The 13938-nt window shown below is 47.2% G+C and overlaps 1 protein-coding gene across 6 annotated transcripts in view; it reads right to left on the reverse strand.

The window, feature by feature from the left end:
* AFF3 (ALF transcription elongation factor 3) overlaps positions 1-13938 on the reverse strand; it is a 635458-nt gene that overhangs the window by 589015 nt on the left and 32505 nt on the right. For all 6 annotated transcript variants that reach the window (XM_061431670.1, XM_061431669.1, XM_061431668.1 and 3 more), the window contains exon 2: positions 380-505. In XM_061431670.1, the coding sequence (XP_061287654.1) occupies positions 380-505 (126 nt within the window). The remainder of the gene's footprint in view (positions 1-379; positions 506-13938) is intronic.

Raw genomic sequence — 13938 nt, forward strand, 5'->3', positions numbered from 1 at the left:
AATGGAGGGAAGGGAGGTGAGAGGTGCGGGGGCGGGGTGGGGGAACCGAGGGGTGGATCCCCGGCACTAGTGACACATTCTAGAAATCGGTGCATTATCAAGGCTGCGCTCTGCCCCTGGCTCCCCAGATCACCGGCCCCCAGGATGGGGGCCGACAGCACCGTGGGGAGGAGACGGGAAAGGGGGCCGAGAAGACAAGCGGGCGGCCAGGCCTCCCCCTGGGGGAGACGGGAAGGGGCCGGCGCGGCGGGCGCCCCGGACCCTCCCCGCCCCCACGGTGGCTGGTCGCCCGAACCCCCGACCCAGGTGAGGGCGCGCGGGCCGCCACAGTCTCCCCTCGCCGCTCGCGCCCGCCCAAGCGGCGGGCACAGGGACTCACCACAGCGACTCGAGGTCCCATTCCTGGAGCAGGGCTAAGTCGAAGCTGTCCATGGTGGGAGGTGTCAGCGCCGCCGCCGCCGTCGCCGCCGTCGCCGCCGCCGCCGAGGATCGGGCCGCCCGCGCGCTGCAACGAAAGGCGCCGCTCAAGGTGCATCCCGGCCGCGCCGGAGGGGCCGCCGCCCGCCCGCCGCCCGCCCCCGGCTCGGGGCTCCCGGCGCCCCCCTCCCGCCTCGGGGCCGGCCGGGCGGCTGGCGGCGGCCAGCGCACTCACCCGCTCGCCGGCTCGCGCAGGCACACACCGCAGAGAGCGGCGCGATCGCCGCCGCCGCCGCCTCCTCCTCCTCCTCCCCTCCACCCCGCCCGCCCCGCGCCCGCCCCTCCTCCCGCCCTCGCGGCGGCCCGGCCCGGCCCGGCCCGCTGCAGCCGCCGCCGCTCCGAGCACGCCCGCCCGCCCGCCTTTCTCCTCCGGGAGGCGCGTGTGCGCGGGCGAGGCCGAGACGCGCGCGCGCCGTGAGCCCCGCGCCGCGCCCGCCCCGCGCGCCCCTGCGCTCCCCGCGCGGCTCCCCCGGGTCCCGACAGCCAGCAGGCCGCGCCGCCCGGCCAGCCCCGACCCCCGCGTACCGCTCCGCGCCTCGACCCCGGCCTCCCGGGGGCGCCCGGCGTGATCCGGCCAGCCCGGCCGAGGGGCGGGCGGCGGCGCGGAGGGTCGGAGATGCAGAGCTAGTCCGGGTCTGCCGCATCTTCTGCCCCGGCCCCGCCCGGCCTCCCCTCAACCCCCGGGTGCACACACTTCTTGGAGGGGGTCCGGTCTTCGCCTGACCCGGCCAGGCGCCTCCCGCCGTGGGCCGGGCGATGGGGCGGCTGCCGACCTGAGTGGGTGCTGGGAGATGCCCTGGCGGCTCCAGGCGCGGAGCGAGTTGGCGGTGCAGCCTGCAGTAGCGCCGTAAACAAACCGCTTAAAATATCGAGCCAGTAAGTTACGTTAAATCAAGGGGATCGGGGATGAAACCTCTTCTGAGGGGACCTGCAGTTTGAGGAAGGTACCCCCATCCCCAGTGCTCCAGCTGGCCCGACCCTGGAAACCCATTTCCTTTCTATTTCTTTCAGGGAAGGGGACAGGCCTCTGGGGGTTGACTGCAAACTTCCAGCCCTGTCTTCTGTCTGACAGAAGGATGACAGAGTGTCACTGTAGCTCCTGAAAAACCAAGTTCTTCTTATTATTACTACTTCCTGGAGTTTAAAGATCACTTCCCCCCTCCCTTGCTTTTGTGTAAGGGCTGAGAAGCCGGCGTCTCATCAGCGCCCTAGCCCTGTTTGTTTCTCTATAGCTGGCCAAAACCCAGAACCTCTCTTTTGTCTCCTGACTCTCCTGTCCTCTTGGCCACAGCGCTGGGAGCCTGGCCAAGCTCCCAAAGACTTCCTGGAGAGAGCAGTACAGGGCAGGGTAATACCCATCCCTTGCACCCAACCCCCCAAGGCCCTGCCATAGGGAGCCTTCTGGCACGCTCCCCTTTTGTTCATTCTAGACAAGAGGAACCACTGCCTGAGGCTGCCAGAAATCTAGACCCTTGGGTGGCACTAAGTCACAGGATCCCTCCATCTGGAGGCAAGCCTAGGAATCATACCCACCTCACCTCTCTGACCTCTGAATGAGGATTAACAAACTAAGTCTGGAGCACACGCAGGAGAAGAAAGGACCAAGGAGAATTCTTTCCTGTTTGGGGTTGGATTACAAAAACGCTCAACCCCCTGCTGCCTTCCCCCAGCTCTGATGTAGTCCTTCCTTTATTAGCATCCATAACTAATGTGCAGAAGGTAAAACAGTAAAGGAAGGCAGAGTCTGACAGAAAGGAATTTCCCTCAACGCGGGTTGAGGGAAAAGAATTGTTATTTTACAAGCTGGTAACTCCCAGCCCCTAAAGACCTCCCTCATTAGTTGAAGGTAGTAACAAGGCTAGGAGGAACAAAGGGAATGCGAATATGGGGGACACATAGGTGTGAAGCACTCTTCCCAGGACCCAGTCGAGGGTGTATTTGGAGAGACTGGGAGGGAGGGGGGAATCTGTCTTTTCAACGTCTCCTTAGCATAAGCCTTGTTGCAAATGTTTGCTCTGGCAAAAGTGAGATGGCTGAAGCATCCAGACAGTGTTCCCAGGAACAAAGGCTGCGGGGCGGCTGGAGGCTCGGGGGCCGTTGTTGAGGGTGGAGGAGAGCTCAAGAAAACAGCCCCGCTCTGGAACAACTGCAAGTTCCACTCCCCAACAAGAGGAGCGTCCTGTTCCTGGGCTAAGGGCTGCCGGCTGCCTGCCGGGAAGCTTCTCCAGAAAGACCTCCCACCCTTCTCAGGGATCTGACTTCCCTTCCCTTCCCACACGTCTGTTTATACAATGGAGGAAGACTGAAGAACAAACAGAACCATGTTTACTGGGACTCCCATCCTGGGCCTGAGCTCAGGATACAAAATTGCCCTCACCATGGAGGCTGAGGATAAATAGACGGTCCTGGAAGAGGGAAAGGAGAAAGCCCTAGGGGTAAAGAGCTGGCAGAGTGGTTCCCTCATAAAAGACCTCGCCACCCCCTCCAAAGCCACGGAGGAATGGGTAGATAGATTTCTATTTGAATTTAAACATGGAGTCTTGTGCTAATACATGGGTAAACTTGGGCCTAAAGCAATTTCACCGTGGGTACTGGGCATTTTTTTCTTCAGGACTAGCTCATGTTTTCAGTCTCAGGCCTCTAACATAGGGGACGTTACATGAACACTTTTATTTCCAGTTTTTGTGTATAGTCTCCAGTGGGACAATAAGGCCTTCTGAAAAAACTCAAATAATATTGTATCAGTAGATGCCAGCTTTGCTAAGTTGTCATGGAAAGAAATTTATATTATTCACAGGTAAAAATGTAGAACAGTTAATGAGAGCTTTTATAGGGTGATCTTATTATTATTTATCAGGTTTATTAAGCTGTTCTTACTATCCTCCAGCCAGTGGTATGTTTTGGTACACATGTCACTTATGTCAAAATGTTAAATCCTTAATAAAAAGCACCAAAAAGTGTCAGGGGGGCAGAGGGAAGAGAGGGGGGAGGGTGGTGCTTGGACACCCTGGGATTCAAATGCCAGAACTAAAAGGGAGGATTTTTTTTTTTTTTTTGTAAAGGAATAAGAGATAACCTAAGTTAAAAATAAAAATAAAACTGGTATTTCCTATGAAGCTGATATAGTTTCTGTGCATAGTAAAGGCAGTCAGGCTGGAGGGACTTCTCTCCTCTGGAGATAAATGAGACACTACTACAGAAAGCTCAACAAATGTGAACAGCTTCAGAGAGGCAGCTACATGAGAGGGGCTGCTGGCATCCTAGGTCAGGTTTGTTTGTTTAGGCCACATCTCTGAAGGAAAAGGATTCAGAAATGAATCCTACTCAGTGTGGGGCAGGCATTCAAGGGCACTTAGCTAGGGCCTCACTCACATTCTGCCAGCCTGGAACTGGAAACCTCCTAAACAGACCCAGAAACAAGTCTGTGGTGTCCGACTGAGATCACCTTTTGGATACGGATTGAGAGAAGAGAGCCCTTACATGGCTTTATTAATTCAGGCCTTTTTCTGAAGACCTGGCTGCAGCTCAGAGGTCTTTTGTGACCAGGTGGGAATTTTCCTTTTACGATCCCACCATTCCGCTGGAAGGATATGCCTGGCCAAAAGTCAGCGGTGCAGGTGGTCCTGCCGGAAGGTGATGGGAGCCCTGCCCCACCTCCGCCAGCACTGTGCTCACCACAGCCCCCCTCCTGCTTCAGCCAGACGGCGGATGGCACCAGCGCTCAGTCTGTGTCTCCTTCCTGAGGCTTCTTGGATGTTTGTATTCGTCTGTAGGGATGGCAGGATCAGCCCTCTAGGCTTTCTGCTTGCAAATGACATGCTAATACGCCAAGCCCCCAGGACAGCTCCAGTTTTAATCCACCTGGGAGCTCAAGAGTCCCCAGGGCTTTCCTCTCTGCTATCTTAGAGTGGCTCTAGCCTGGGATCTGAGGGGCCTTTCTTTTTCTATCTTTTTCATCATTCACCAGGTCCTGAGCAGATGGTGTGGCTGTGCTGGCTGTCATCACTCCTCCTATGTTTCCATGGAAACCTGGGGCATAGGGACCATCTCTGCCTTGGGCTCTCTGGCAGTATCCTCTGGCCCCTCCCCCTTGCCTGCCCACGTTCTGGAGAGTTTGAGAACCTTCTGCCAGGGTCATTTCTGAGATCATCTAAGGACATACTCCCCAGGAATGGTTAAGAACTGGCTAGAAAAGGGACGGGAGGAGAGGGGAGGCCAGTTCCCCAGTTGTGTGGCTGAAGCCAGTTTGCAATGGGGGCATATTCAGACTATCTGTCCCTTTAGCTGGATTCCATAAGGGCTGATTATTGTCCAGATGTCAAAAGAGATGCGCCTAAGCTTGTCTCTGCTCATCAGGCAGCAGATATGTAATGAGTGTAACAATGTTACTGATAGTTTACCTTTAACTGACATTCTACCCCCTCCCTGAGCAGCCTTCTGGATTTTTTTTTAACAAACCATGTTTTCCCTGAGGAAGGTACCTTCCTCAAAGTTTCCAACATCCTCCTGCCTACATAATTCACTTATATATCTACTAAGACATTAATTAGATTCAGAAGTCTGTGGAAACAGCAGAGCTGGGCAGGTCAGAGGCCAGGCAGGGAAGAGAAAAGAGTGGGGAAAATGACCCTTGGGAGAAGGGAGGGAAGCAGAGGGAAATTTTTCATGCCATTCAAGTACCAAACAAGACAATTTCAAAATGTGGACAACTACTATAACATTGTTTAGAGAATTAAAGTAGTGTCCAGTTAAAGATTACTTTTATTAAAAAAAAAATTTGATTTGGCATAAGAATTCTATGGATATATGTCTTTGGTGTTATTCAGTTGCAAAGTTGTATCCGACTCTTTGCAACTCCATGGACTGCAGAACTCCAGGCTTCCCTGTCCTTCATTCACCTGGAGTTTGCTCAAACTCATGTCTATTGAGTCAGTGATGCCATCCAACCATCTCATCCTTTTTGGTATTAGTTGCTCCTTATACATCTGCTACAAAAGACTATTGTGTCTGAAGCTCACCACAATTTTTTTTTTTTTAAAAGAAACAAAGCATGTATACTGAAAATGAAAATGCAGACAGAAAAAGCATAGGCGATTCAAAAAGTGGATCAGAAAAGTCATTCCTATCATAGATCATGTATTTCACACCATGCTGACCTACTTGGGGGATAATCCCATTATTTGTGATACAAGAAGATCCCTTGGTACTGTTAATAAGAGCCAACCGTCCTGACTTAAAATTTAATATTCCCACTGGCTCTTTGTTCTGCTTCTTTGAGATGTGCACTGACCATCGTGCACATCAAGGACTCTAAACCTTTGAGAATGTGTGCATGCAACTCTTTGCAACAATGGCACCCCACTCCAGTACTGTTGCCTGGAAAATCCCATGGACGGAGGAGCCTGGTGGGCTGCAGTCCATGGGGTCACTAAGAGTCGGACACGACTGCGCGACTTCACTTTTACTTTCCACTTTCATGCATTGGAGAAGGAAATGGCAACCCACTCCAGTGTTCTTGCCTGGAGAATCCCATGGATGGAGCAGCCTGGTAGACTGCAGTCCATGGGGTCGCACAGAGTCAGACACGCCTGAAGCGACTTAGTAGCAGCAGCAGCAGACTGTAGCCCACCAGGCTTCTCTGTCCATGGGATTCCCCAAGCAAGAACACTGGAGTGGGTTGTGATGCTCTCCTCCAGGGGATCTTTCTGACCCAGGGATTGAACCTGCATCTCTTGCATCTCCTGCATTGGTGGGTGGGTCCTTTACCACTAGTGCTACCTGGGAGTATGGCCAACATTTCTATATTATGATACACTGGATTCTATCAATTCTGTGTATTCCTCCTAAAACCACATGAGGTATGTTACCATTGTTTTTGTTTTACAGATGAGTAAAAAAGAACAGCTATGTGTTACAAACCAAAGAACAACAGATTGGATCTAGTGATCAAGGCTGGGTTGGACATTTTTGTCTCTGACAGCTCTAAAATGTTGGAGTTCTATCTTCAGCTGTCCTCCTGAGCACTGCCAGACAGGAATCTCTGGAGGACAGCAGGGGAGCCATAAATCTTTTCCTGTTTAAATGGAGGACCTCCTCCTTGGTTTAAACAAATCTCAAGGTGTTGGCCTGTTCCCAATAGGAGCACCTGCTGTTTAGTTAGGTGTTGACAGACAGCAAGAGTAGCGTCCAGGAGGAGGAGATGCAGCTTAGGTCTGAGGGGAAACGTGGTAAGGAAGTCATGACATGACTGCATGTCAGACTCTTCTCTGTGGCACCAGAGAGCATTCAGGTGTAGAGCTAATGATGCCCACAGAGCCTCAGAGGACACTGAGGTCACAAGTGGGCCAGTTCTGGCTCATGTCCTAAAGACAGAGAAATTTCAAATATATGTTTTGATAGTTAAACATTGATGGGCCAAGGACAGCAATATAAGATCCTCACAAAGACTATCAGGTAACAGCATCTCCAAACCTCAAAGTTCATAGCAGAAGTGCTCTCATCTGGAAATAGAAGAAACAGAGAGAGCGGGGTACCTCACTGGGAGCTTGGGACAAACACGTGATGTCGGTCACTGCTAGTTGCCTACCCGATATCTATCTGCCCCCTTTTTTACTAAGAAAACCTAAGTTTGGGGAAGTGATGAGCCCATCCAATAATGAAATAATTATATTTTCTAGTCTCTATCACAGCAAGAACTGGGCATGGAACACAGCTCAAGCCAATGAGACATAAGCCTAAGTCGGCTGGAATTTCTTTTTTTTTAATATAAATTTATTTATTTTAATTGGAGGCTAATTACTTTACAATAAGGCTGGAATTTCTTGGCAAGTTTCACTTTCCTGGAGTAGGCAGACTTTTATCCTCTAGGTCACTTCTTTCTTCGTTCTTCCAGAATGCAACTGAAGGCCTGAGATAGAGGAGCTGCCTTGCACCCTGCAGGCAAAACTCACAAACTAAAGTTGGCAGATCTGAAGTTAAAAGGAGGCAATGCCCTTGTTGGTTTCTTCACATAATTGTGCCATCTTTGAACCACCACCTAGCTCAAGACTTTTGGGGACAAAACAAGACTATTTGGCTGAGCCACTATAATCATGTTTTGACTGTTACACCTAGCTCATAAAGAAGTCATGTTCCCTCCAGTGTGCTCTTCACAGGGCCCCTTATGGCAAGGTCTATGAGATGTCCCAGACCATGTGCCCCAAGGGCTTCCCAGGTGGCTCAGTGGTAAAGAATCCACCTGCCAATACAGGAGACACACAGGAGACTGGGGTTTGGTCCCTGGGTCGGGAAGATCCCCTGAAGAAGGAAATGGCAACCCACTCCATTATTCTCACCAAGAAAGTCCCATGGACAGAGGGGCCTGGTGAGCTACAGTCCATGGGGTCGCAAAGAGTCGGACACAACTGAGTGTGCGCACACACACTTGCCCCAAAGGCAAAGCCTATATTTTCTCTCTTAAATGCATTCTTGCCTTCTGGGTTCACTCCAGTTGTAAGAAGATCAATTAACAAGAAACCCACGCAGCCTCAATTGTCTGAAGACTGATTAATCCAGCTCCAGCATTTTTTTAGTATTCCATATTAATAATTGTTTCTTTATTTCCATGTTATTTATTAACCTGGTTAAGTGACTGTTACATCCCTCATAGGGATACTGGAAGATCTCATTTCTGGAAAATAGTGTAGGAACAATAAGAGTCAGCCTTTCCTGTGTCCTCGCCACATATACAAAAAATATGCATGTTTTAGGCTCTGCCATTGTTTCTACCAATAAACTAATTACCACTGTATGAAGCTGATTTACTTCAGAAGGAGTTCAGAAAAACAACTAATTAAGAACAGGATTTTGAAATATAAACTGTATTACAAGGTTAGAACGCTATAATGAAATTGTAGAAGCTTGGAAGTCGGGAGGAGCCATGGAGGCTCTCTCGCTAACCTCCACCCCCAGGCAGGAACTCCCTCTCTGTTAGCCCTGGTGTGTTCAGCCCACTCAAGGTTTCTAATGATGGGCAGTGCACTCTCAAAAGACTTCCTATTCCGTTTTTAATGGAGCTTAGCTCTGCCTGAACAACATTCTTCTTTATATTTATGAATCCCAAATTGATCTCCCTGCAACTTCCTAGCATCTCACCAGCTTACAGTAAGCACTCAGTTACAGCTCAGCTCCACTGAACCTCTCTCGGTCCTCAATACCTGGAATTACTTGCAAACTCAAGTAGTTTTCCTTGGCACCTTTGGCAGAGAGAGCTCCTTGTTGGGCTGGGAATCCCTTACAATGAAGGGGAGCCAGTCTGTAAGAAGGAGGAAGTAGACGGGGGTGAAAGAAACTCCATCTTCCTTCACCTGGTTGTTGGTTTCTTGGAAGAAGGGAGCTTCAAAAGGCAGGCGGAGCCACGAGCAAGAAAACGGCCACTACAAGAGAGGGAGGCAGGAAACTTTCCAAAAGAAAGCTACATCCCTGCGGGTTTTTAAGGAGGAAGCTTCACAATGAGAAGTAGAACATGGGGGCCCAAGACTCTGGGAGAAGGGTGCGAGCGAGGCCAGGAAGGAGGCCTCAGGGCCAGACCCACCCTCCCGTCAAGACAGCAGCTCTTTCAAGAGCTAGTTCCCAGTGTTTTTCCAGAGTTCCAACTCTCCTGTGACACATATTGTAATTCCATATACTTGGCACAGATAGTTACATTTTTATGAATTTAACATTACTTTCTGTCACTCTCTAGACAACAATATGAAGTTTATTACAGCATAAAGGGAAATTCATCCTTTTGGGCCCAAGTGAGTGGCAGCCCAGATCCCCACACTGTCATCTCTGTTATCCTTCTCTGAAGCATGTGACCTCAAGTCAAGGATGGGGTTACTTAACCAAGCCCAGGTCTTGGGCTCAGGACCCAAGACAATACTCTCAATGAGCACATAAACCATTTCAGATATATATGTATATATTTTTTTAACCAAACAAACATTATTAAGCATCTAGTACACGCCAAGCAGTGGATTAAGAAATAAGGAGAGAGACTTCCCTGGTGGTCTACTGGCTAGAACTCCGTACTCCCAATGCAGGGGGTCCAGGTTCGATCCCTGGTCAGGGAACTAGATCCCACATACTGCAACTAAAAATCCTTCATTGCCACAACTAAGACCTACTGCAACCAAATAAATAAATGTCCTTCTGCTCAGTCATGTCTGACTCTTTGTGGTCCCATGGACTGTAGCCCACCAGGCTCATCTGTCCATGGGATTTTTCTCAGGCAAGAGTATTCGAGTGGGTTGCCATTTCCTTCTCCAGGGATCTTCCCAACCCAAGGATCAAACCCATGTCTCTTGCATCTCCTGCATTGACAGGTGGATTCTTTACCACTAGTGCCACCTGGGAAGACCAAATAAATAAACAAATAGCTTAAAAAAAAAAAAGGAACGATTATATTATAAGATGATTAGCGGTATGTCTAGGGAAGTGCAAGTACTCAGGGAGATCTTCTAGAAAAAATGACTGACTCATATTCTAAGTCAAGAACTGACTCATCCAGAATAAGGTGTGTGGCAGAGGATGGAAGAGGTCTGTGTGCCACGCTGAATCACCTGCTATGACACAGGTATGCCTTCAAAGCTATCGGAGCAGGACCAAGGGGGTAATGAGTCCTGTCTGAGGCTCTCGTAATGCAGAAGCTAACATGTGGGTTGGGTCTAAAGGAATGAGAGTCAAAGTGTAGCTGGAAGTGATGAAAAGCATTCCAGGCAGAAGGAAAAGCACAGGATGGAGCACAAAGGCAAGATGCACGTCACATTCTGGTGACAGAGGAGGTTCTGTGTCATCAAAGTGTTGCTTTGGGAAGGAGGGCTGGAGCAGTCTGCATGTCATGTTCAGGGTGGGAGCAAAAGCAGAAGAAAAAGGCGCCAAGGCCAGGGCAAGAGATTAGGGCCAGGTGGTGAAGCGCCTCTTCGGCTGTTGTGAAAACACTGTAAGTGGGCAGGAAATGAACATCAGAGATTCAGTAAAGCAGCGCGCATACACCCAGCTGCTAACCCAGGGGGATAACTGAGAATCGAAAAGAGGAAATGGTTTCTGAGAAACCAGAGAAAGTATTGCACAGAGCACTCAGCTCGGAGGCTTTTTTTTTTTTTGCTATAAAATCGAGCAAGCCCTTCCTGCGGCACAGGGTTGACCACATCATCTGCAGGGCCCAGAGCAAACTGAAAATGTGGAGCCTCTTGTTCATAAATGATGAAGAATTTCAAGATGATGAGAGGAGAGTATTAACCCAAGTGCAGGACCCTTCTAAGTGTGGGGCCTTGTGTCACTGCCGAGGTCACGGCCCACAAAGCCAGGGTTGCTGAAATAGTGGTGCTAAAGGGCACCTTGTCACTAATGGGGTGAGTGTTGGGAAGCTGCATCACAAGGCTGGTTGAGCAGCACATGGGGAGGACAGTCTGCACCACAGTACTGAAAACATTCAAAGGAAGATAATCCGAGCCATGCACAGCAACATGTGATGGGGAGATCTTAAATTAAAAGTAGTCTCAGGACGTCTCTAGCGGTCCAGGGGTTAAAACTCTCAGTTACCACTGCAGAGGGCATGGGTTTAATCCCTGGTCGGATCCTGCATGCTGCACAGTGCAGCCAGAAAAAGTACTTTCAATTTATAAGTGAGTCCTCACAAAGGCTTCTGTTGGCTAGGCAAGGGACGATAGAGCTCTTAGGGAAACTGAGGGAAGGAGGAAATTGTTCTCCAAAAGAAAATAGTAATAATAGGAGTACAGGAAGAAATGAAGAGCTTGGCTAGAGGTGGAAGGAATGCAGCTTAAGGGAGTAGAGTTTGGGGCAAAGACAGAAAATGTAAATGGGATTTCAGAATTTTTTATGATATGATGTACCCAGCAAGTTTTAAATAAAAACCTGCAATGCTCATCCAAGCTTAGGAAAAAAGAGGTGAGTGTGTGTGTGTGTTGGGGGAGATGATTTTTAAACCCAGTTGCAGATTAGAATCACCAGGGAGAGTTTGAAGAGCCTCTGAATCAAGGGAAGCCATCACACAAGTGGCCCAGAGGCATCTCTTCCGGCCCTGGTTCAGGCCTTTTTCTGTGGTAACCCTGTCATTTCCAGACCTATTTGTCTCTCTTTGGGCCAGTTGCACACTTTGAATAACTACAGCTTTATAATAAACTTTGATGGCTCCTAGAGGCAGCTACCCTCACCTTGTTCTTCCTTAAGACATTCTTCTATTCCTAGTTCTTGGTTTTTCATCATTGCTTCAGAATCAACTTTTCAAATTACATGCACACTCACACAAAAATCCTCTTATCATTTTTACAGAAAATGCTTCGAATATATAGATCTGTTTGGAGAACTAATACATCAATAATACTGTCTTCTGATACCTGAACATGCTACATTACTCCGATTATTTAGATTTCCCTTTATTTAGATCAGTAATGTTTCATATTCATGTCCATAGAGATCTTGCATATCATGTGTTAGATTTTTTCCTTTGATTAAACTAACCTATTTATTCTAATAATTTACCTGTAGCTTTATTTCCTATGTACATGATAATTCAGCAACATCATCATGTGATTTAGGGATGGCTTTTTCCCAACCACTGCAATCCTTACACCTTTATTTCTTTTCTTAACTTACCAGCTAGAATTTTAACTACAATGTTGAGTAGAAACAGTAATGGTGGGTATCCTTGTCTTATTCCTTATTTCAAACTAGGGTTTTTTTAGTAGATCCTTTATCAGATTAGGGAATTTTCCACTTATTCCTATTTTGTTAACCTTATAGCTATTAATTTTTGTTGTTTGTTGAAATCATGAGTTGTAGCTGAAATTTATAAAATGTTTTCTTTGGCCTGTTGTATTATCTGACATTTTTTTTCTATTGATGGTTAATGTAGTGAATTACATTGATTTTCAAAAGTCAAACCAGCCTTGTATTCGTGGAGTAAAAACTCGGTGGTAATACATTATTTGCTATAGATTCAATGTGCTATTTTTTGTGGGGGAGGGGAATTTCTGCACCAATGGTCATGAGTAAGTGAGTAAAATTTTCCTGTTTTGAAGTGAGCTCGTTAGCTTTTGCTAAGAATGCCCTTGGGAACGAACTGGGGACATGTACCTCTTTTTCTTTTTATTCTCTGGGAAAGATGGTGTAATCTTGGAATGATTTCTTCTTTAAGAATTTAGTGGCATTCACTAGTAAGTCATCTGAGCTTAGACATTTCTCTGAAGGAAAAATTTTAATTATGGATTTGATTTTTAACAGTTTTAAGTCTACTTTCTGTCAATTTTGGTAAGTTGCTTGCTTCTACAAAGATATCATGGAAATCATGAAAAACTTCAAATTGAGTGGCATATTCATGGTGTTTCCCTATTTGTTGTCTTTTTAGTAGCTGTAGGGTCTGTAGTTATTCCCCTTTTCATTGCTTACATTGCATATTTATGGTTTCTCTCTCTCTCTGTCTTTAAGTCAATATCACCAGCACTCAATTTTATTATTTTCACAGAACGGCCTTTTGTCTGTTTTGATTCCTCTTTTCTACCTCATTCATTTCTACTCTCATCTTCATCATTTCCTTCATTCTAATTTATTTTATTTTGATTTGCTCTTTTCTTCTGAATTTCTTGAGTTGGATGCTTGGCTCTGGTAGTTGGTCTTCCTTCTCTTCTAATATACGTATTTAGTGCTACATGTTTTCATGTAAGCACATTTAGCTGCATTCTATAAGCTTTGATGTATAGAACTGTCATTATCATTTAGCTCAAAGTATTTTCTAATTTCCATTGTGATTCCTTCTTTAACATGCTAGTCACTTACAAGCATATTTCTTTGCTTCCAAACATGTGGGATTATCTAGTTAACATTTAGCAGTTGACTGTGTTTCAGCTGCACTATGATTGCAAAAGATACTCTAGAATTCTGATCTTATGAAAATTTTTGAGACTTACTCTCTGGTCTTACATATGATCAATTTTGTAAATACTTTCTATGTGCTAGAAAAATATGTGTATTCTGCTACTATTGATATAGTATTCTCTCTCTAATACATATGGGCTTTGCTGGTGACTCAGTGGCAAAGGATTATGAAGTTGTTTGCCAATGAAGGAGATGCAGGTTTGATCCCTGGACTGGGAAGATCCCCTGGATAAGGAAATGTCAATCCACTCCATTTAATATCCAAGTATTCTTTTCTGGGAAATCCCATGGACAAAGGAGCCTGGTGGGGCTACAGTCCATGGGGTCACAAAGAGTCAGACATGACTTAGCAACTAAACAACACTATATATATGTATATATATGCATATTTATGTAATATCATGTTTTCTAATATTATTGTTCAAAGCTCTTTATCCTTATTGATATTTTTTCTGCCATTATATCTAAGAGACACGTTAACATTTCCCACTATAATTAAGAATTCACTTGTTTCTTCATATAATTCAAGTTCTGCTTTATATATTT

This window comes from Bos javanicus, chromosome 11, assembly GCF_032452875.1.
Source record: "Bos javanicus breed banteng chromosome 11, ARS-OSU_banteng_1.0, whole genome shotgun sequence".
In the NCBI taxonomy this organism is placed as follows: domain Eukaryota; kingdom Metazoa; phylum Chordata; class Mammalia; order Artiodactyla; family Bovidae; genus Bos; species Bos javanicus.